The sequence below is a fragment of the Schistocerca serialis genome, chromosome 1 (assembly GCF_023864345.2).
Source record: "Schistocerca serialis cubense isolate TAMUIC-IGC-003099 chromosome 1, iqSchSeri2.2, whole genome shotgun sequence".
In the NCBI taxonomy this organism is placed as follows: Eukaryota; Metazoa; Arthropoda; class Insecta; order Orthoptera; family Acrididae; genus Schistocerca; species Schistocerca serialis.
This window is the reverse complement of record NC_064638.1, coordinates 704,257,643-704,278,696: the sequence shown is the minus strand read 5'-3', so window position 1 is coordinate 704,278,696 and position 21,054 is coordinate 704,257,643. Positions and strand designations below refer to the sequence as shown.

At 36.9% G+C, this 21,054-nt stretch overlaps 1 protein-coding gene across 4 annotated transcripts in view; it reads right to left on the bottom strand.

Annotated features, from left to right (window-relative positions):
- The window catches only part of LOC126480916 (uncharacterized), a 331,145-nt gene that overhangs the window by 204,574 nt on the left and 105,517 nt on the right, over window positions 1-21,054 (bottom strand). For all 4 annotated transcript variants that reach the window (XM_050104327.1, XM_050104351.1, XM_050104343.1 and 1 more), the window contains exons 12-16: window positions 20,597-20,720; window positions 14,312-14,478; window positions 14,193-14,232; window positions 11,114-11,193; window positions 3,534-3,618 (exon numbers count right to left, since the gene is read on the bottom strand). In XM_050104327.1, the coding sequence (XP_049960284.1) occupies window positions 3,534-3,618; window positions 11,114-11,193; window positions 14,193-14,232; window positions 14,312-14,478; window positions 20,597-20,720 (496 nt within the window). The remainder of the gene's footprint in view (window positions 1-3,533; window positions 3,619-11,113; window positions 11,194-14,192; window positions 14,233-14,311; window positions 14,479-20,596; window positions 20,721-21,054) is intronic.

The window sequence follows — 21,054 nt, the reverse complement described above, 5'->3', positions numbered from 1 at the left end:
CATGCATGCGAGGACATGCATGCAAAGGTATAAGTTTCGAAACCAATTTTAGATAAAGCCTCATGATATATGAGCAATTTATTGTTCTTTATACTGATGTTGTGGGGAGCGAAAGTACTCTTCACAAGAATGTGACTTGTAGTAACATTGTAGTAGAGAGGCAAGTGTACATAAATAATTGTAAAAAAAAATTAGATAATACTGATGTATCTTTAGCTGTACTAAAAGAAAGAAAAGCATAAAAAAAATTCAAAAAGAAAATCATAAGCAAAAAAATACAAAATAAAAAAACATGAGTAAAAAATACATAAAAAATTCAAAAAGAAAATCAGAAGTAAAAATATATAAAAGGCAAATACATAAAAAAACAGTACACTATATATGTCCAGTATCATTTTTTATTGTACAATATGTAAGCAAAATGAAATTAACATTAATATGGGGAACAAGAAATTTAATTATGGGAACCAGTTGGCACAGTGCGACCAAAGAAGTGGTGTCAGATATCTTATTCTAGCAAATGAGTTTATGTTACTATTATTTTCAATCTGTATGCTGTATTTTAGACTATTTCTCATGTATGTTTTATGCCACGTATATTTGTCATGTTAAATAATTTCTTTACTTGAATTTTTTGTGTATGAGATTGATGGGGAAGGATCATTGCAACAACAGCCAGTAACAAGTCCACAGATTCAAAGAGTCCAAATTTGGAAGAGGTTATCAGACTGCATCATTAATGTACTAATTGTGTAATACAGATCCATTACTGAGTGTGGTCGGGATTTTGTTGTATATGTTCATAACAACAAAAGCCCTGGGGAGCAGTTGTAATGGATCTGGGAGATGTGTTATTTTCTACTGGATTTGTCAATACCAAATTTAATGAGGGAAATTGTAAATGTTTTCTTATATTTTTGTCAGAATTTTTTTAAATTGTAATTTGCCTTGTTTTATGATAATTTACTTATATTTTTGAGAGTGACAGCATATTGATTACTATTAGTAGATGTGACGAAGAATATCAAAGAGACTGATTACAAGTGGAAGGTTGTGTGTTGTGTAAAATGTCTTTGATGCTGGAGTCGTCTTTGACTGTAGTCAGTCGGCAGTGAACTCTTGGAGTGTGTTGATGGTAGAACAATGTGCAGGTCGCCGCCATAAATAATTTGCTAGCGAACAGGAAAAATTAATTGTGTTACTACCTTTTTTATATAAACTTCAAGAAGAAACCACATTCGAAGAAATGGTATTTGAAGCACCAAAAATGAGGCAAACGCATTGGACCAGGTCATTTCTGCAGCCGACGAAACTGCATTGTGGAATCATACTTCCACTAGACGACTGAAGCCAAGACAAATATCATCTTGTGAACATTTCACAGAAAAGGTACTGTCACGAAATATGCCAAATTTTAGTAAATAAAAATAGTGAGCATAATTCAATAGGTTGATGTCAGCTGTAATGGGAATTAACGAAGTTCGGCAGAAGGGACAGGACTTTTGGTCAGCTGAATACAGGATTATAAATACAAAATCAAATAGGGGTAATGCAGGAGTAGGTTTAATAATGAATAAGAAAACAGGAATGTGGGTGAGCTACTATGAACAGCATAGTGAACGCATTACCATAGATAGACACAGCCAGCAGATGACATTCTGTGAGGACTACTGATAGCCTTGGGAGAGCCAGCTATGACAAACTCTTTCATCTGGTGTGGAAGATGTATGAGACTGGCCAAATACCCTCAAACTTCAAGGCGACCGTAATAATTACAATTCCAAAATACTAATATGAATCCTTTACAGAAAAATGAAAAATTGGTAGAAGTTGAACTCATGGAAGATCAGTTTTGATTCTGGAGAAATGTAGGAACATGTGAGGCAGTACGATCATGCAACGCAATATTGACACTACTGCTTATCTTAGAAGATAAGTTAAAGAAAAGCAAACCTATGTTTATAGCATTTGTTGACTAAGAGAAAGCTTTTGACAATGTTGACAGGAATAATGACTTTGAAATTCCGATAGTAGCAGGGGTAAAAATAGAGGAAGCAAAAGGCTCTTTGCAACTTGTGCAGTTGTAGAAGTCGAAAAGAAGCACTGGTTGAGTAGGGAGTGAGACAGGATTGTAGCCTATCACCGATATTATTCAGTACATACACTGAGCAAGTTGTAAAGGAAACAAAAGAAAAATTTGCAGTACAGATTAAAGTTCAGGGAGAAGAAATAAAAACTTTGATACTTGTCAAAGACATTGTAATTCTGTCAGACACAGCTTCTAATCAAATCAAGTGATGCTGAGGGAATTAGATTACGATAATGGCCATAGTGAGGATATAAATCGTAGATTGGCAATGGCAAGGAAAAGCATATCTGAAGAAGAACAATGGGTTTTATTGTTTGATTTCTGAAGAAGAGAAACTTATTAACAGTGACTAGAGATTTACATATTGGGAAGTCTCTTCTGAAAGTATTTGTATGGAATGTAGCCATGTATGGAAGTGAAACATGGTGATAAACAGTATAGATGAGAAGAGAATAGATGCTTCTGAAATACAGTGGTACAGAAAAATGCTGAAGATCAGATTGGTAGATAATGTAACTAATGAGAGGGTGGTGACCAGAACTGGGGAGACAAGAAAATTATGGCACAATTTGAGTAAAAGAAAAGATTGTTTGATAGGACACATTCCAAAACATCGAGGTATCCCAAGTTCAATATTGGAGGGCAGTTTGTGTGTGTATGTGGGAGGGAGGGGGGGGGGGGGGGGGAGGGGAATTTTAGAATGTAGAGGGAGATCAAAGAGACGAACATAGTAAGCAGATTCAGAAGGATGTAAATTGCAGCATTTATTCAGATATTAAGAGGTTTTCACAGGGTAGAGCAGCATGGAAAGCTGCATCAAACCTGTCTTCGGACTGATGGCTGCCACAACAACAATTTATGGGCAAAGCAATGCGGATATGAAAAGCGGATTAGCACTAGAAAAGACAACATTTCTCACCAAAAGAAGTCCAGTAGTGTCAAACATGAGTCTCAGTTTGTGAAATTTCTTACAATTATGTCTGCAGCACAGCATTCTATTGTTGTTAACCATAGACTGCAAGAAAATTGGAAAAGTGAATCATAGACCCTAAGAAATTTGGAAAAGAAAAATCCTGAAGTGTTTCACATGTGGTGCTGTGGAAAGATGCTGAGTCTCAACTGAAATTATAAGAAATTAGATGGCTCTTGGCACTAGGAATGAAACACACAGGAAACACTGACCAGAGGACAAACAGGGTGATAGGAAGTGTGCTAAGACATCAGGGAATAACTAGGGTGCTAGAGATAACAGTAGAGGAAAAACTGACGGGAGAAATAGAAACTGGAAAATAAATAAATAATTTAAGACATCACTTGTTATGTATATTGGAATTTTCATAGAACTTAACTTTGCACTCACAAATCTGACATGTTCTTATAATAATTAGTCAAGCCACAAGCAACTTAGTTCCTCTAATTTATCAATGAAGAAAAATATACTTACAAAATCCCGTGGAGAATATCCAAAATTTCTCTTTCGCAAGAATTCAAGTCTCTTGATTCTGGGGCTAAGCTCGTCAGTTCCAGAACTAAAAGAAAATAAATTTTGGTATGTAAAACCTCTCTCTCATATAAGAGAGGACAGACAAGTGGGGGTACGCAAAAAGGTAAAAGCATTTTTAAAACTGTCCAGTACAAATATGAATAATTATGGATGAAACCACATTGAGTCACATTTTAGAGAGGAAATCATTTCACCATTCAGTTGAATGACAGGCACCAACAAGGTCACAGAACTGATAATTCATTCAATACATCACAAACAAACACTTCATTGTAACGAATGGTTAAGCTATACGGATCAACAGCCATTCTTCATTGGACACTGGCATAGTATGGAGAACATGGAAGCCACTGCACAGAGTATGAACCATTAATTTATGAGTTTTACACATTATTGGAATGTTGGAACGCAGAAATAAATAAATGCAACAGATGAAGGCCAATCTGGAAGTTTATTAATGTCAAGCAAGTTAAAACAAACAGAAAATGTATCCTTTAAATAAAGATGACCAGTAATCAAACAATGGAAAATCCAGGATGGAATGAAACAATACCAGAGAAGTAAAGTTGCTACTCACCATATAGCGGAGATGCTGACTTGCGATAGGCACAATAAGAAGATTCACACACTCATAGCTTTCGGCCATTAAGGCCTTTGTCAGCAATAGACACACGTACACACGTACACACATGCACACACACACACACACTCACGTAAACACTACTTGCACACATGTCTGCAGTCTCAAAGAGCTGTGTAGTTTCAGCTCTCTGAGACTGTAGACGTGTGTGCATGTTATGTGTGTGTGTGTGTGTGTGTGTGTGTGTGTGTGTGTGTGTGTGTGTGTGTGTGTGTCTCTGTCTGTCTACTGCTGACAAAGGCCTTAAAGACTCTCTTTCAAAATGACAATTTTGCACTTACTAAGAAGTAAAAGTAGTTTAAAATAAAAGTTAAAGTTTTTGTATGTTTGGAAAACAAAATAAATTGACTTCCTTCATGGAAGTGGCTATGCAACAATGCCTCTGAAGAGACATTACTAGTGCAGCTCGCAGCATATTAAATAACTGTTACTACTGAACTCTGCTTATTAGTTCGAACAAAGTTGATATATTAAACTTGTACAGGGTCAAAAATATCATCAGATAGTGTGACATTTTTACTTTTGTCATCACAACTATTTTTAAGAAGTTGGAAATGAAACAAAATAAAAATAAGGTATCCATTAGAAGGAGAGGATTCATTAGTTCAGAAATGAGCAGGAGGAAGAGGAGGAGGAGGAGGAGGAAGGGACTGACACACAACTTCCACACAACACACACTCTTTATTTTACACTGTAAGTATCACTGTGAATGATGCCTTGCACTACACAACCCCGCCTTCCACTACACAACCCCTTTCTCATTTTATGAGATTTTCTTGCAGCAGAGCAAGAGCGGAGCTTTGGTTGATTCTTTGTTTATGTGACTATTTCTCTTTTCTTACTAGTGAGAAACTACAAACTTTGAACATTTATATCTGTTGGATTATTAATAATACTGGCATTACTTGTTGATATGATCATTTGTGAATTAGCTACTTATAGCTTACAAGTTATGAAAGTCACAACTTTGTCCACATACTTCAGCTGTTGAACCGCAGCATCTGATTATCACTTGCAATGGCACCCCACCACTACCACTGTCCCCTCCCATGTTATACCACCTGCTCGGGTAGGGAACAGGTAACACTGGGCACATTCTGCCACTATGTTGGTACTTTCGTAGCAAACAATTTTTGTTTTTGTGTTTCTGCCAAAATAAACATTAAAATCCATGACTTAACCTAAATTACATACCATGAAGGTTTCATACCACACAATTCTGTAAATGAATTATTCAAACAATATTTAGATTTGAGCAACAACAGACTTCCCTAGCCCAGAATTCTTAAAACAGATTAAATGCACTTGGGAACAAGGTTTGAAATCTGATGATGTTCCTAACATTGAATTAACTTGCTTATTTGGTAATTGCAGATTTGTCACAACAATGAAACATTCCAGAGATCAATGCAAAACATACCACAATAAAATATCTGAAAACAGCAGTCTTCAAACATAGTTGTCAGCATTTCCACACAAGCCATGAGACAACGAATAGCAATGTGGTCTCTCAAATGCAGTATTTTTTCCATTTTGATAACTGAGACTGAAGGAAATCTCATATTTATCACAACATAGAAATCACACCTATATTTCATCGAAAGTGTTTCATGACCACTTCTACATTACTCAGATTACAAAAACTTAATTTCTTCTCTATCCTAGGTACAAACCACAGAGTACTTTGTTATATCCACTGATGTACACAGCAAAGTACTGACATTCTATCCAAGCCTTCAGTATCATCAATATTGCATAATTTATCCTCACTGTTCCTCCCTGTGAGTTTTTCCAGCGTTTCTTTCTCAGTGGAACACAAGAATGCACCATTTTAATGCATATATAAAATTTGCCCTGATTATATTAAAGGGAAAATATCACTTCAAAAAACTTTTAAAATTACAAGGAGCTGGTCATCACATACCTTAAGAATACAAGATTCCTAGAACTGCCAATATAAGCACTTAAAGTGCATAATACTAACCTAGTTTTTGCAATTCCTAAGTTATTTCTTCGGAGAAAACTGAGGGGTTGGATGAGAAAGACTGGAAAAGGGTAAGTGCAAATTTAGACCCTAATTTAAAGGTACCCACATGCTTTGAGGGCAAGGAATGACAAATATTGAATGCTAAGATTAAGATTTTCTACTTTTAGTGTTTTTATTGGTTAGGAATTTCGTCTCCTGAAGAAAGGTATTCAGTAGACATTCTGCTGTCTCCTTGAAATTTTTAAATATTTACTCTGATTACACGGAAGAGAAAAGCAATGAGAGTAGCACTCTGTCTACACAGATAAGCACTTGGACACAAAGCAAAGTTAAAAACAGCAACATAAGACCACATCACACAAACATTCAAATAGAATTCAATTCAGTGGCCCAAAATCTGAAAAGTTCCTTGGAGTTTTGGACAGGAGATTGGCTGTGCCTGTGAACACATTCACAGCATCTTAACAACAACACATCTTAATGTATCCACAGCATTCAATAAGCCAGCCGCTGTGGCTGAGCAGTTCTAGGCGCTTCAGTCCGGAACTGTGCTGCTGCTACATTTGCAGGTTTGAATCCTGCCTCGGGCATGGATGTGTGTGATGTCCTTAGGTTAGTTAGGTTTAAGTAGTTTTAAGTCTAGAGGACTGATGGCCTCAGATGTTAAGTTCCATAGTGCTTAGAACCAACCATTCAGTACCTGGCAAGTGGGCAGAAGTAAATATGTTTACAGCACTTGAGAAAAAGGCAGGACAAACTTACAGACTACTGGGGAACAGTGCAGCATAATATGTTTAACTGTCGAACAAATGTGCTGGGGTATATTGTTTTGTTTCGTTTTGTTTCAGGGCCAAAAATAGCTAAGGTCATATGTGCCCATGTCAGCGTTGGGGCTACAGTACCCCACATTTACTTTTTGCTAGTGGCAACACTGCTCTATGTAAGAGATTACTGATGTGCTAAATATTCCTCTATTGTTGTCTCGACCACCGATTGTTGCTGTTAGTTTTACTGTGTCAGTCTCTGCGTGCATATGTTTATGAGACACTGTTGGCACAATGCTACTGCTGTGTAAAGTGCCCCCTGTATCTGGTCCCGCAAGTAAACACATATTAACCATGTACATGCAAACGTGTGTAGTTATTTATACCAGATCAGAAGTTTGAAAAAATCAGTTAGTTTTTACTTATCCATGCTGGAAGAAATAGTCAAAATTCGGCAGGAGTTGTTGAATAAGTCTGATGGGTTAGATCATGCAGAAATAAAAATACAGTGAAAGCATTTCCTAGTACCAGTAGCAATGCGGATGACCTCAGTAATGAAATTTCCGCTTTTCATAAAACGACAGACAACAGCACGATAGATGATACTATCACTTGTACAAATTTGTATGTAAAGAAAATAGTGAATCATCACAGTATCCTCAATACAGAGACGCAAAGAAAACATCACAAACTGAAAGAGTTGCTTTACTGAGATATTTACATCTACGGAAATAAAGAGAGGACATCACACTTACACACTCAAGCTGTGGAACTCGGATGAAACAGGAATGAAATTTCTAAGAGCACGTATAAGTTACAAGAGATTTTTGTTTTTACTCCAATTTATGTGATTTGATGACAACAGCACATGAGCTAAAAGAAGAAGAGTAGAGAAACTAGCTGCCATTCATCATTTCTTGCAGCCAGACAAACTAGCTGGCATCCATCCTGTCTTGCAGCCGTTTATTCACAACTGCAGAAATTCATACAACCTGGGGACCTATGTCACTACAGATGGAAAATTGGAGGCTCTCTGAGGGCTCTGCAGTTTCATACAATATATTCCCAATAAGCCAGCAGAATATTCAAGATCCTTGCTGGGTCAACTCAAAAACATTTTTTACAAATGACTTGGATATATAGAGTACAACAAGAAGATGGCCTATACCGGGCCTCAAACAAGCCAAGCGACATAGAGGTGTGCCTGATTCCTGACACTGAAAGTAGCAAAAGAAACATCACTTTTGATAATTGATACACCAGTTACCCTTTGGTGACATCTCTCCTACAGAAGCAGCTCACTTGTATCAGCACCCTGAAGAATGAAAGAGAAAGCGAAATACCAGTTGAATTTCAGGTAAGCAACAATCAAAAAGCTGGGTCTTCAAGTTCTGGATAAAACAAACAAGCCTGAAATAATAATGGACTACAACATGACAAAAGGAGGTAATGAGTACAACATCTTGCACACAATGAGGTGATGGTTAATGCACATATTTTGCTCTTTCATGAATGTAGCAGAAATCAATGCACAGACTTTGTACTCCTCAAATCCAAAAAAACTCGCATTATGCAAAAAGAATTTTTTTTAAGAATTTAGCAATGGCATTGATGAAGCCCCCTCTAACTGAAAGATCCAAAATAATGTGTCTGACTGGTGACATTTCCACATTCTAGATTAAATATTGAGAACTCTAAGAAAAGAAAGACGCAGGTCTGTCTGCTTCTCAAGGATCAGCAACCAAGAAACGTGGGAGGTGTGTAACGTGTGGTCGATCAAAAGACGTACTGACAATCATTATACGTAATATGTGCAAAAAGTTTGCTTGCAAGATACATGTAACAACTGCTTATACTTGCAAAACTGCAACAATTAAGTCCTCTATTCAACTGCGACTTATGTTCATGAGGCCTAAAATATGGAGACATGTAGTAAATGAAAAATAAAGTAAGTCAACCTCAGGTGAAATACCTTGTATTAACTTTTCATTAAATAATTAAATTTTACCTTAAAAAGTTCAAGTAATCAACCAGGGTCAATAGCAGTAGTCATAAAATAAACACCATTTTCTTAAAGTATGACGTTGTGTTATGTAAACTATGTTCTGGGGTATTTTATACCTCGTACGCCTGCTCGACTAATGAAAATGTGACATGCTTACTCGGTGGTTAAGATGCTCATACAGGCCACAGGTTCACATACAGTCTGAATGACCCAACCCTATTTCCCAACTATTTCGACTTTTTGTCCTGAAGATGGAATCTATTCAAAAAGCTGGGGATGTTGATCTCTATTTACAGTATTTTTATCAGCAATATTTGGATTTGAAACTCCTGCAGGTAAGTTATTTTAATAAAAAGGATTTATAGTTATTATTTAATTTATGATGTGAAAAAGAATTCCCTATTTCAAGTAAGACAGATCAAAGCCAAATCTCAAACATTATGACTTACCCTTTTGGAATCCTCTAATTGGCCCTCCCCTAGTACCAATTAGAGGATTGCTATTAAAGATTCAAGTGTACAGTACTTGGTGAATATCTCCAGTTAAAATTTTATTCATGCTGGATGCAGACAAACATTATGATTTATTATGCAATGAAAATAAAGAGAACTTTTTCCTAATGTTTATGACAAAATCACATGGGCACTTCACATTGGCATAACTTGTTTTAAACAGCGAGTGGTCACTTTTACACTAAAGGCAAATGCTTCGAGTGATAACAAGCCATTGCAATGGAAACATTACATTACTGCTTGAAGCACATGCCTTTAATCTGAAGACGATTACAGCTAGTGAAACTCTCATATGATTCTGTTACAAAAAATATAAAAAAATAAAATGACACAATCACTTATCTTCATGGATAGCATGTCTTTATCCAATAAACTGAAAAGCATCAATGTGTAGGTTTCATTCACTAAATGTATTACCTATTTCAAGGTTGTGGGAAGCTTCTAGTCTTTGTTGATGGCACTGTCAAGTTTTGGTCAACTGAAGTCCAGGAAGAATCATTTAGCTCAATAACTTTGTCATTCTATTAGTTTCTAAGCAGTAATGATTTCATATGAAGAAATGGAAAGAAAGAAAGAAAAAGGGGAAAAAACTGAGTTTCAGCACTGAATGAACACTATATGCACTGTACAGGATACCTACACTTGCCCAGACTGACAACAGCCATTTACAGCTCAAGTGACACCCCAAAACTCTCTAAGATAACTAAAAACTGAACTAAACACACTAAAAAGCCTGAGGATATTTTAATCAAATCTATATTTAGAGCAAGAGATGGTCAAATAAGACTTTCTTTTTCAGATGGGAACAAATAGTTTCAATACTGTAAGATTTATGAATAACCAGAGGATGCACACTTACAGTATGGAATATACAAATGGGAACCAATCATCATATGACACCACCTATCATTCACAAGGGCTGTCACAGATAAATGACAATGCTCACTGGCCAGTTCACACAGTAACACAGCTGTGACATCTCGTTCACTGCTTGATTATTATTTTATTATTCCATTTTTTTTAAGCCAATGGCCTTGCCGTAGTGGTATCACAGGTCCCTGTCAGATCACAGAAGATGAGTATTATTGGCTAACACTTGGGCCGATGACCTGCCAGTCTACTGAGCACTGTTCTGTTAGCAAGTGGGGCACACTCAGCCCCTGTGAGGCAAATTGAGGAGCTACTTAATTGAGAAGTAGCTGCTCCAGTCACAATAACTGACAACAGCCGGGAGAGTCCCCCCCCCCCCCCCCTTCCTCCCCAAATCTGTATCCAGTGGCGCCAATAGGGTGAGGATGGTATGGTGGTTGGTCAGTACTATTGGGCCTTCTGAGGCCTTTTCGGATGGAATTTAGTATATGTTTTGAGATCTCTGACATTTGTGCCTGCTATACTTAATTTGTAAAGTCAACTACTTCTAGCTGTTTCTCACTGTAACTTTGTTTTTAAATTTCCTCAATGTGTCTTCCCACTGCTGCGGATAAAATATGTACATTTAAATGAAAATGAATGGAGCACATTCTGCAGTGATATCAAATTCACAGATATAAATAAAAACTTGAAAGCTCCAGAGAGATTTTTTGATGTTAGTAAATGTATGTTAATACTTACACTAACTTAACAGACGAAATCTGTAGTGGTTCTGCAGTCTGCTCCGACAATTTTCTCTCCTTAGGTGCCCTCCTTTTTGGCTAAAATAGTTTAGAAAATGATGACACATATCATCATAATTATTCCAAATACTAAAAATAACTATAAATCACTTCTTCTCCAAAGTGGAGCTAAATACTAATAACTAAAAAAGTGAGATACTGTACTTACAAGGTGGCAAGATATCTACACATGAGGTTACAAAAACATAGCTGTGAAACAGGATAGATTGCTACTCACTACAAAGAGGAGATGTTGAGCAGCAGACAAGTACACTGAAAGAAGACTGTTGGATATTAGAATCTCTGTTACAGGCTCCTTCTTCAGATATTGAAAAACACACACATACACACTTTCCTACATGGACAACTATCTCACACATGGCTACTGTACACTCTGGGGGCTAATGTCCAACTAGTGAGCAGTGGTATCAGCTGGGGTGTGAATGTGTATGTGTTCTCCTTTCTTTTCTGTAGAATGTAATAACTGAAAGCTTTGAAAGTGTATAACTGTCTTTTCATTGTGTCTGTCTGCAAATGAACTTTGTCATCTTTATAGTTAAGTAGCATTCTACCCTTTTCGTAGTTGTTAATATTCCAACTGCTTACCAACTGCTCACTGAAATATGCGACTCAGACTCATGCCATCTGATCATAGTTACATACATGCACAGCCTCTGGATTACACATATATCCACAGATACAACATACTATTTTCTGAGAGTTCAAATACTCTCTTTAAATTCTGAAGGTGGTAGAGGTAAAATACAGGGAGGGAAAGGCTATTTACAATCTGTACAGAAACTAGATGGTAGTTATAAGAGTCAAGGGACATGAAAGGGAAGCAGTGGTTGGGAAGGGAGTGAGACAGGGTTGTAGCCTCTCCCCAATGTTATTCAATCTGTATATTGAGCAAGCCGTAAAGGAAACAAAAGAAAAATTCGGAGTAGGTACTAAAATCCATGGAGAAGAAATAAAAACTTTGAGGTATGCCGATGACATTGTCATTCTGTCAGAGACAGCAAAGGACTTGGAATAGCAGTTGAATGGAATGGACAGTGTCTTGAAAGGAGGATATAAGATGAGCAACAACAAAAGCAAAATGAGGATAATGGAATCTAGTCAAATTAAGTCAGGTGATGCTGAGGGAATTAGATTAGGAAATGAGACACTTAAAGTACTAAAGGAGTTTTGCTATTTGGGGAGCAAAATAACTGATGATGGTCGAAGTAGAGAGGATATAAAATGTAGACTGGCAATGGCAAGGAAAGCGTTTCTGAAGAAGAGAAATTTGTTAACATCAAGTATAGATTTAAGTGTCAGGAAATCATTTCTGAAAGAATTTTATGGAGTGTAGCCATGTATGGAAGTGAAACATGGACGGTAAATAGTTTGGACAAGAAGAGACTAGAAGGTTTCGAAATGTGGTGCTACAGAAGAATGCTGAATATTAGATGGGTAGATCACATAACTAATGAGGAGGTATTGAATAGAATTAGGGAGAAGAGGATTTTGTGGCACAACTTGACTAGAAGAAGGTAGGTTGGTAGGACATGTTTTGAGGCATCAAGGGGTCACCAATTTAGTATTGGAGGGCAGTGTGGAGGGTAAAAATCGTAGAGGGTGACCAAGAGATGAATACACTAAGCAGATTCAAAAGGATGTAGGTTGCAGTAGGTACTGGGAGATGAAAAAGCTTGCACAGGATAGAGTAGCATGGAGAGCTGCATCAAATCCGTCTCTGGACAGAAGACCACAAAAAACAACAACAACAAATACTTCTATCAATCAGTCTTATATCTGTGGAGAAAAATGTTCCATGACATCAAGGAAACATCATTAGTCAATTCTGATGTACACAGAACTAACTACTACCTTCACAGACACATAGTACTGAATTATTTAACAGGCCACTGATTTGTAGTTCTAAGTAAATAACAGTCTTTGTTTCAGTTATCCAAGTAGCTACAGCCACAAGGAAAAAAATTCATCTATTAACCTATTTCATTGTTCTAAGGAGTTCTCAAATGTTATCAGTCTTGATAATGGGGATACAGAAAATGTGATGATGATGATTTTGGCTCGTGGGGTGCTCAATCATCCAAACAAATTCTCAATCTTTACACAGTCAAGTCTTGCCATTTTCCCTGAATGATGATGCAATGATGAGGACAACACAAACACCCAGTCCCTGAGTGGAGAAAATCCCCGACCTATCCTGGAATTGAATCTGGGATCTGGTGAGGGCATATAGAAAAGGTAAGGGGGGTGGGGGTGGAATAAAGAGGGAGAGGGAGAGGGAGAGGGAGAGGGAGAGAGAGAGAGAGAGAGAGAGAGAGAGAGGGGGGGGGGGGGGGGGCGCACACACACACACACACACACACACACACACACACACACACACACACACACACACACACCTGCATTGTCCTTCCCCTTCTTTGATTCATCCTCCATCACAAAGCACAGCATCTCGATGCTGCATCTAGTAGCCCAGGATTCCGTCTGTGCCGTGGCCCTGCACACTACCACATACAGCTCTGCAGCATCCTCCCGCACCCGTACTCTTGCTACTATTATCTCTCTCCCTTTCTGCCCAATACCTCTCCTGTACCCACTACCCACCTTAGTCGAGAGTGCTACTCCTGCAGTCAGGCCTTAGTATGGCCATGTGTGTAACCTATATATCTGTGTGTGTGTGTGTGTGTGTGTGTGTGTGTGTGTGTGTGAATTGGGGGGGGGGGGGGGGGGGAGAGTTCTACATCTGGAGGAGGATGCTACAGTAGTTTATAATACTTAAAACTCTTCTTTAAATGTGCCTGTCTGACACTCAATGCCTCATCTATGTGGCAAGCTGCAATCTATCTTATTTCACATTATCATTATTCCAGCCCAGATTTTCAACTGTATGTAAAGTTGGACAGAAGTGATTTCTACCCTTTACTGATTGTAATTTCATGTCAGAAACACCACAAAAGTATTGATGGAAAGCTACATTCATCCTGTAAAAGTGTTTCATTATCAGATATTAGAAATTTTACCTCCTTTTCAATTGCAGCTGTGGGTTTCTCTTTCTTCTTTCTGAAAAGAACAATTAGAAAACATGTTAGACATATTTCTGGAAACATGAGATATGAACACAATAACGTAATATACAAACCTGTTCTTTTTAGATTCTTTTACAACATTATCATTCTTCTTCATTTCCTTTGGATAGCAACTTTTAAGTTCTGCATCTTCTCCAAAAATTTCTATCCTTATTATTACAGATGGGACATTTTCAGAAGTCACACAGTCTGCAGTTGGACACTGCATGCCCAGCATCCCCTATGGTGAGAAATAATCTATAATTTACAAAAAATCATCTTTATCTTTTGTTATCTAATTATTAATATGGTAACAACTGTCAATAACATTATAAGCATTACAAGGAGAAATGACACACAACACACATGTTCCTAATTCCACAACCATTGATTGAAGTACACGTAAGGTAATGTTAAAAAGAGGTGAGGACTGATCATGTTGTTCCATTATTAACTGGTGTCACCATTAGAGATGGCAAGAATAACTCAGAACAGATATCAGTCACTGAGTATTTGCAGAGGTTGTAAGAACAGATAATTTAATAACTGCTAACACTGCTTACCATCTACAATTATGAAATGGATACATTGCTACTCACCATGAAGATGACATGTTAAGTTGCAGACTGGCACAACAAAAATACTTTTACACACTTAGGTTTTGGTCAAAGCCTTTTTCAGAAACGTAAGTAAAACACTTACACATTCATGGAAGCAGTTACACTCCATGCACAACTGACCACTATTTCCAGTCACTTTAGCTGGCTATGGTGCCTGGAGACAGTGTTCTTGTATGCATGAAGTGTGCTTACTTGTGTGGAAGTGTATGTGTTCTCCTATCTTTTCTGTTAAGGCATTAGCTGAAAGCTTAGTGTACAATAGTCTTTTCATTGTGTCTGTCTGCAACTGAACTTGTCATCTTTACAGTTAAATAGCAATCTATCCTTTTTGTAGTTGTTAATATTCCAACTGCTTACCATCTGCTCACTGAAATGTGCAATTCAGACAAAATGTCATTATCACAAACCAAGGTCTCTCTAAAGCTTCTATACAAAGTTCAGCTGTGAATCCTGTGTAGTAATTTTATTTCTCACTTTCATTATACAAATACAACACATAAGGTGTCCAACAAGATAGTACTACAAGTGTTTTGTAAAATGATGGCTATTTATGTCATGGACACAGATGTTAAAATTTGTTAATGGTAGAAATTTTTCCCCTGTAGACATCCCTTCATTTATATTACTCACAAACCATCAGCATAGCACTATATCATACAACACGGATTTTTGCATCTGGGGAAAGAATTCAAGAAATGGTTATGTCAAGAACTCAAGAGCTCAGCTTCAACAGATGTCAACAGATAGAAACAACATTTATTTCACCATAATACAAAGGGCGTTCAAAAAGTTTTGCACAGTCGTCTCTAATTTTCTTTACTTTTTGCAAGAGGAGAATGAAATTTTTTGTGAATATACTTGGAACATTTAGTTGGTGTATAAAAGTATTTTCTTTTATTTACAGGTGATCCATAATGGACTGTGAAGTAGATGTCTGGTTGCGACAACGGTCGATGATGGAGTTACTCTTCAAGCCCGGCGATGACTCTGCCACATTGATTCGCAGGACGTTGCTGCCTGTTTATCGGGAGGACACAATGGATCGCAGCAGTATCCAGCGGCGGTTGCAAAGGTTTAAAGGTGATTTCTCTCTACTGGACAATCCACGATGCATTAGACTATCGACAGCAGTGAGTGATGTGAATAAGGAGACCATTGATCAAATCATCGAAAATGACAGACGTATGATGACACGACAGCTTGCTGAAATGGCTCATTTGTCATTGGGTGCTGTGGTATCACTGGTACAGTCACTAGGGTACAGAAAAATGCCAAACCCCATACAGCCCTTATGATGCAGGAGAAAATCAGGAAAATGGGTTGGAAAATTGTTCCTCATCCTCCCTACAGTCCGGACTTGGCTCTGTCTGATTTTTACTTCTTTGGTCGTCTGAAGGTTCATCTGCACGGTAATACATTTGATAGTCAGAAAGACCTTATTTCCTGTATCAAGTGATGATGTAAAAGTCAATCCCCATAATTTTACCAAAGTGCATTTACATCATGGAAAGAACGTTGGGCCAGGTGCATCACAGCTGATGGAAGTTACAATGAGTAGGCTCAATGTATAGCTAAATGTTCCAAGTATGTTCACAAAAAATTTCATTCTCCTCCTGCAAAAAATAAAAAATTAGATACGACTGTACAAAACTTTTTGAACACCCTTTGTACAAAACCACCACATGACTTACCTTCAGAGCAATGAAATCAAAGTTGTACCTACTGTGTCTGTTTTTCTATCACTGCATAGATAACTGATAGTTGTCAATGATCACTAAAAATATTCGGTTTTTAAAAATGATGTTAATTGTGATAGGAATATTCAAAACAATCATTTAATTCATTTCTAGTCAACAGCACTTTAACAATCACAATCACAATGCAATTATGACAAAAGTACTGTGTGTACCAGAGAAGATGAACAAGTAAAAATAAACAGGGAAGGCCGGAAAATTCCAGAAGAGCATGCTGTCAATAGCATGGTAAGGTAGACAGAACAACTGTTTGGTTGGTAAAGAATGGAGAAGGAAACTGCCTGCACTATATTTAAAGCAAACATTGTGGCATCTGATCACAGTGATTAACAGACACATATACTCAAACAAGTTATAATCTGTAAAGGTTTGAGAAAATGTAATGTTATTATTATAAACCTTTTATCAGCTTGTGGGCTGCTTCAGCTGGCATTCATGTGTCTAACAGAAGAGAGTATCCAAAAGATTCCAAAAAAGCATTGTGTGAATGTAGACTGTGTAATACACGTATCTCCCCTAGAGGTGTGTGTGTGTGTGTGTGTGTGTGTGTGTGTGTGTGTGTGTGTGTGTGCTTGAACCCTTTGTAAATTCAAGGCTGCCTGTGGGGTTGCCCAGGAATGTTCTATACGCCCATGGTAAATTCTTTCACCACAGAGCCGTTTTGCTCTCTTCTTGTTTTTCAAAATAGTTGATTTAAGTGAACATCAAGTAGTTGTGAAATTCTACTTTCATCTTTGACATCAAAAACAGCTTCCACAGAAGGGGAAAAATCCATGCCTCCATTGTTTTCTTGTTACAAAAACAGTGGCTTATCAATTAACGACAAACCATCCATCCTCTGGATTCGAAATTAATTTACTGAATGTGAATACCTTGATATCAGCTGTGGGTCAACAACAATGTTCTTTCAAACATGCACTTAAGTATTACCAGCCTACGCATGCACACAATGAAAAAAACATTGGTCTCAATTCTTTGTTGTTTCATTCTCCTCCCTGTTGCTAGAATTTGCAAGCATTAGGAGATGAATTCAGTGGTCTATGGTATAAGGCTGTGGTTGAGGCAACTGCTCGTAATAAGCAGGAAATCCAGATTTGAGTCCAGGTATCGTACAAATTTTCATATGTTGCTATTGGTTAGTAGGTCTACATTAATACATCCGATGACAAGGAATTCGTATTTAGTGAATTAATTTAGAACTATTTTGTACAATTGTGGATCGTCGACAAGTTTTTTCAGACATGCATGTAAATATTTTGGAAGGCAATAGTCTAACTAAACAAATGAAAATGTCAAGCACATTTGTGAACTTATTTTTAAAGGTGGATGATGGACTATTTGATGTATGGCTAAGTCAATTGGAATTGTCTTGGAGCTCAGGTTTAACAGAAAGTCTGGGATAAAGGAGGTTCACTTTCACTGCAAAATTTGTGTGATGGAGTCTGTTCATCAAAAAAGAGCATCAATTGGCAGAAAGCTATACTTGAAACAAGAGCTGCAAAGACATGCCAAATCTTTTCCCAAGATCAGTACTGGGAAAGAGTCACAGAGGTGTGTTTGATGATGATGTACTCAAACAGCAATAAAGTCAATGGAACTTGTAATTGCTGCCTAGCACAAACAGCTCACCAAGACAAGTTTTTATTATTATTATTATTATTATTATTATTATTATTATTACTACAAAGAACATGTATGGAGGATAGTGCATTCCTAGTTTATTCCTCCAGAACAGACGGGTAAACAAGTTTTCTATTAAACCAGTGAAGCATTTTTTTTAGCCTAAAGCAGTATGCTCCCCTGTCAGTTTCTCATTACTTTGCACAACCCGAACCTGGTAATAAGCAATTGTGAAAATACATCACAGCACAAAAAATTCATGTGTTGGTTGCTACTCTATGTAACACATGATGGAGACATGAACTACTAGAAAACCTGGAATGCAATCTGTTGGCATGGTGAATAACTGGAGGAACTGGTGCTGGTGGTTAGCACTAGCAGGGAAGGATGCAAACACAGGACTGTAATAGTAATTTCTCCAGCCAAATTTTATGTTAATCTTGAAATCAATGATATAACAAGGAAGATTTATGGGCTCTGCAGTCTAATTCCACAACTGTTACATAGTAATTAATTTAACAAACAATAATGCAGTAGAGAAAAGTGACATCATTTGTCTGCTAGAAGATGTCAGAGATAATGGTATAAGAAAGAGGCTTGTTTCAATTTATTTTATGATGGACGATGACGACGACTCCTGCTTCTTTCTTAGTTATTTACTTATATATGGATAATTACTAAAAAATTAATCCTGTTATTTTCCTGGGAGGGTAGAGAGGTTCAGAAAATTGGGCCTTAAGTGAAACAATAGAAAGTCCAAATTGAAATATCAACAATATTATGAGAAACGATAGATTGGTACTCAACGTAAATATGACATGTTGAGCTGTAGAAAGGCATGACAAAAATACTGTTCTATGTAAGCCTTCAGAAAAAGCCCTCTTCAGAAAAGAAAGGAAAGATTCTGGAAGGGAAAGAATCTGGCTGGAGCGGCACGAGATAGCGGTATGTGTGTGTGAGTTGTAAAGCTTATATGCAACAGTCTTTTTGTCATGCTTGTCTGCAACTCAACAAGTCGTCTTTATGGTGAGTAGCTATATATCCTTATCATAATGTTAAGAAACTAAAGTGATTAACAGAGGTTTATTTTTAGTGGCATTGTGCACAAAGAAAATATTTTTGTATTAAAATTTTAACTTACAAATAGTAATAGGTGAAGTGTGATTTCAATGTGACAAATAAACTGTTATTTTACCTCAAGTCTCCAAAAAGTGTTACTGTGATTTGTTGATAGACAAAATCTGTGTTTCTGACAGCCACAGACATTTTATTTCATGTGCTTGAAAAGTTTCATGGTCTGTACAAGCTTCCATCACCCACCATTAAAATTAATGACACAAAACTCAACACATTTTTAGTTAAAAAACTGGAAGTAGTAGTAAAATAATGCACTTAACCAATTTATCTTGTAAAAGAAAAATAGATAAAAAGTGCTTTAGTAGTATTTTTGTTTGGTTGGAACCAAAAGAAGAAAAGTTAATGTACTCCGTTTGAAGCTGCTTGGTTCTGAATTTATATAAAGAATTTGTAATCCTGCAAAGACTACTCTGATTAGCAAACAACAGAAATGGGCTTTCAATAGCTGAACTACCACAAATAAACTAGATAAGAAATAGTGTCAATCAACAGACATAATCAATAACCAAACAAAACTCATATTCCTTGCAAAGTTAGATATATAATTAAGAAACTGATAAAATCTGGAAAGGTATATTTCATAATGAAGTTGGTAAGCACAGCCAACGACAGTGGCACAAACGGTCATCCTGGCCCATAGTCAATACAGAAAACCTTTTAACTGACAATAATGTAAAAAGAATTAATAATAGATAAATGCTAAATGGGATAGGAGCAATGTTTAAGTAGTTAATTAATTTACTTATCTTACTGTTATGGAGAATTTAAAAGCATTTGTACAAAACAATCCAACTGATGGCTGCACTATTACACAGAGCTGTGCAATGAGAGAGAGAGAGAGAGAGAGAGAGAGAGAGAGAGAGAGAGAGAGTGTGTGTGTAGAGGGGGGGGGGGGGGGGGAGAATAAAAAGCATAGAATAGCATAGTATTAGGCCTCTTCCCAAAGTCTTCTGTCCAAATAAGCACATCTTCCTAAACCACAAGCAACTGAGATTTATAAAGCAGAAATGTATTTACTAAAATGTAGTTGTAAGGTACATGGAAGTGATAGCATGCATCACCTGTATATTACACGGAATTATTACTAATTTAAAAAAAAACTTCATCTAAGTTTTGCCATACAAGATGCATGTATGGCAACCAGCCAGCATAACAGGAACAACTAGAGAGCACTGACAAGAAAAACAGAAGCAAAATCTTTTAACTATAAAATCATATATGTACAAACCCTATCAGAAAGTTTCTCAATGTCTGAATGTGTCTCCTTAAAATTTTTCCAGCAGGGTAGGTGATACTGTATCCTGCAGTCTTCTTGGCATATGACTACCACCAGGCCACTGAAATCTGGATCGCTGGAAACAAAGGATCAAGTAATAAAAGTGGCAAATGAAAGACGGAGGAACCAACAACTCAGGAAATTTAGAAAATTGTTTAGTTGTAAAAGATTTCAGGATACATTGTACTTCTTTTAATTGTACTCTAATTTATTTTTGCAGAATCACTAACAAACAATAAACATAGATATGATTGTTTCAAATATATTTGCGTATCTGTTGAAATTTTTTAGTCTTCTAAGCTGCAACAACAACATCAATATCACTCTCAATTTAACAATATAAGGAATAGGATAGATTTCTACTCACTGTGAATATGACCCCCTGATTTGCAGACGGGCACAATGAAAAG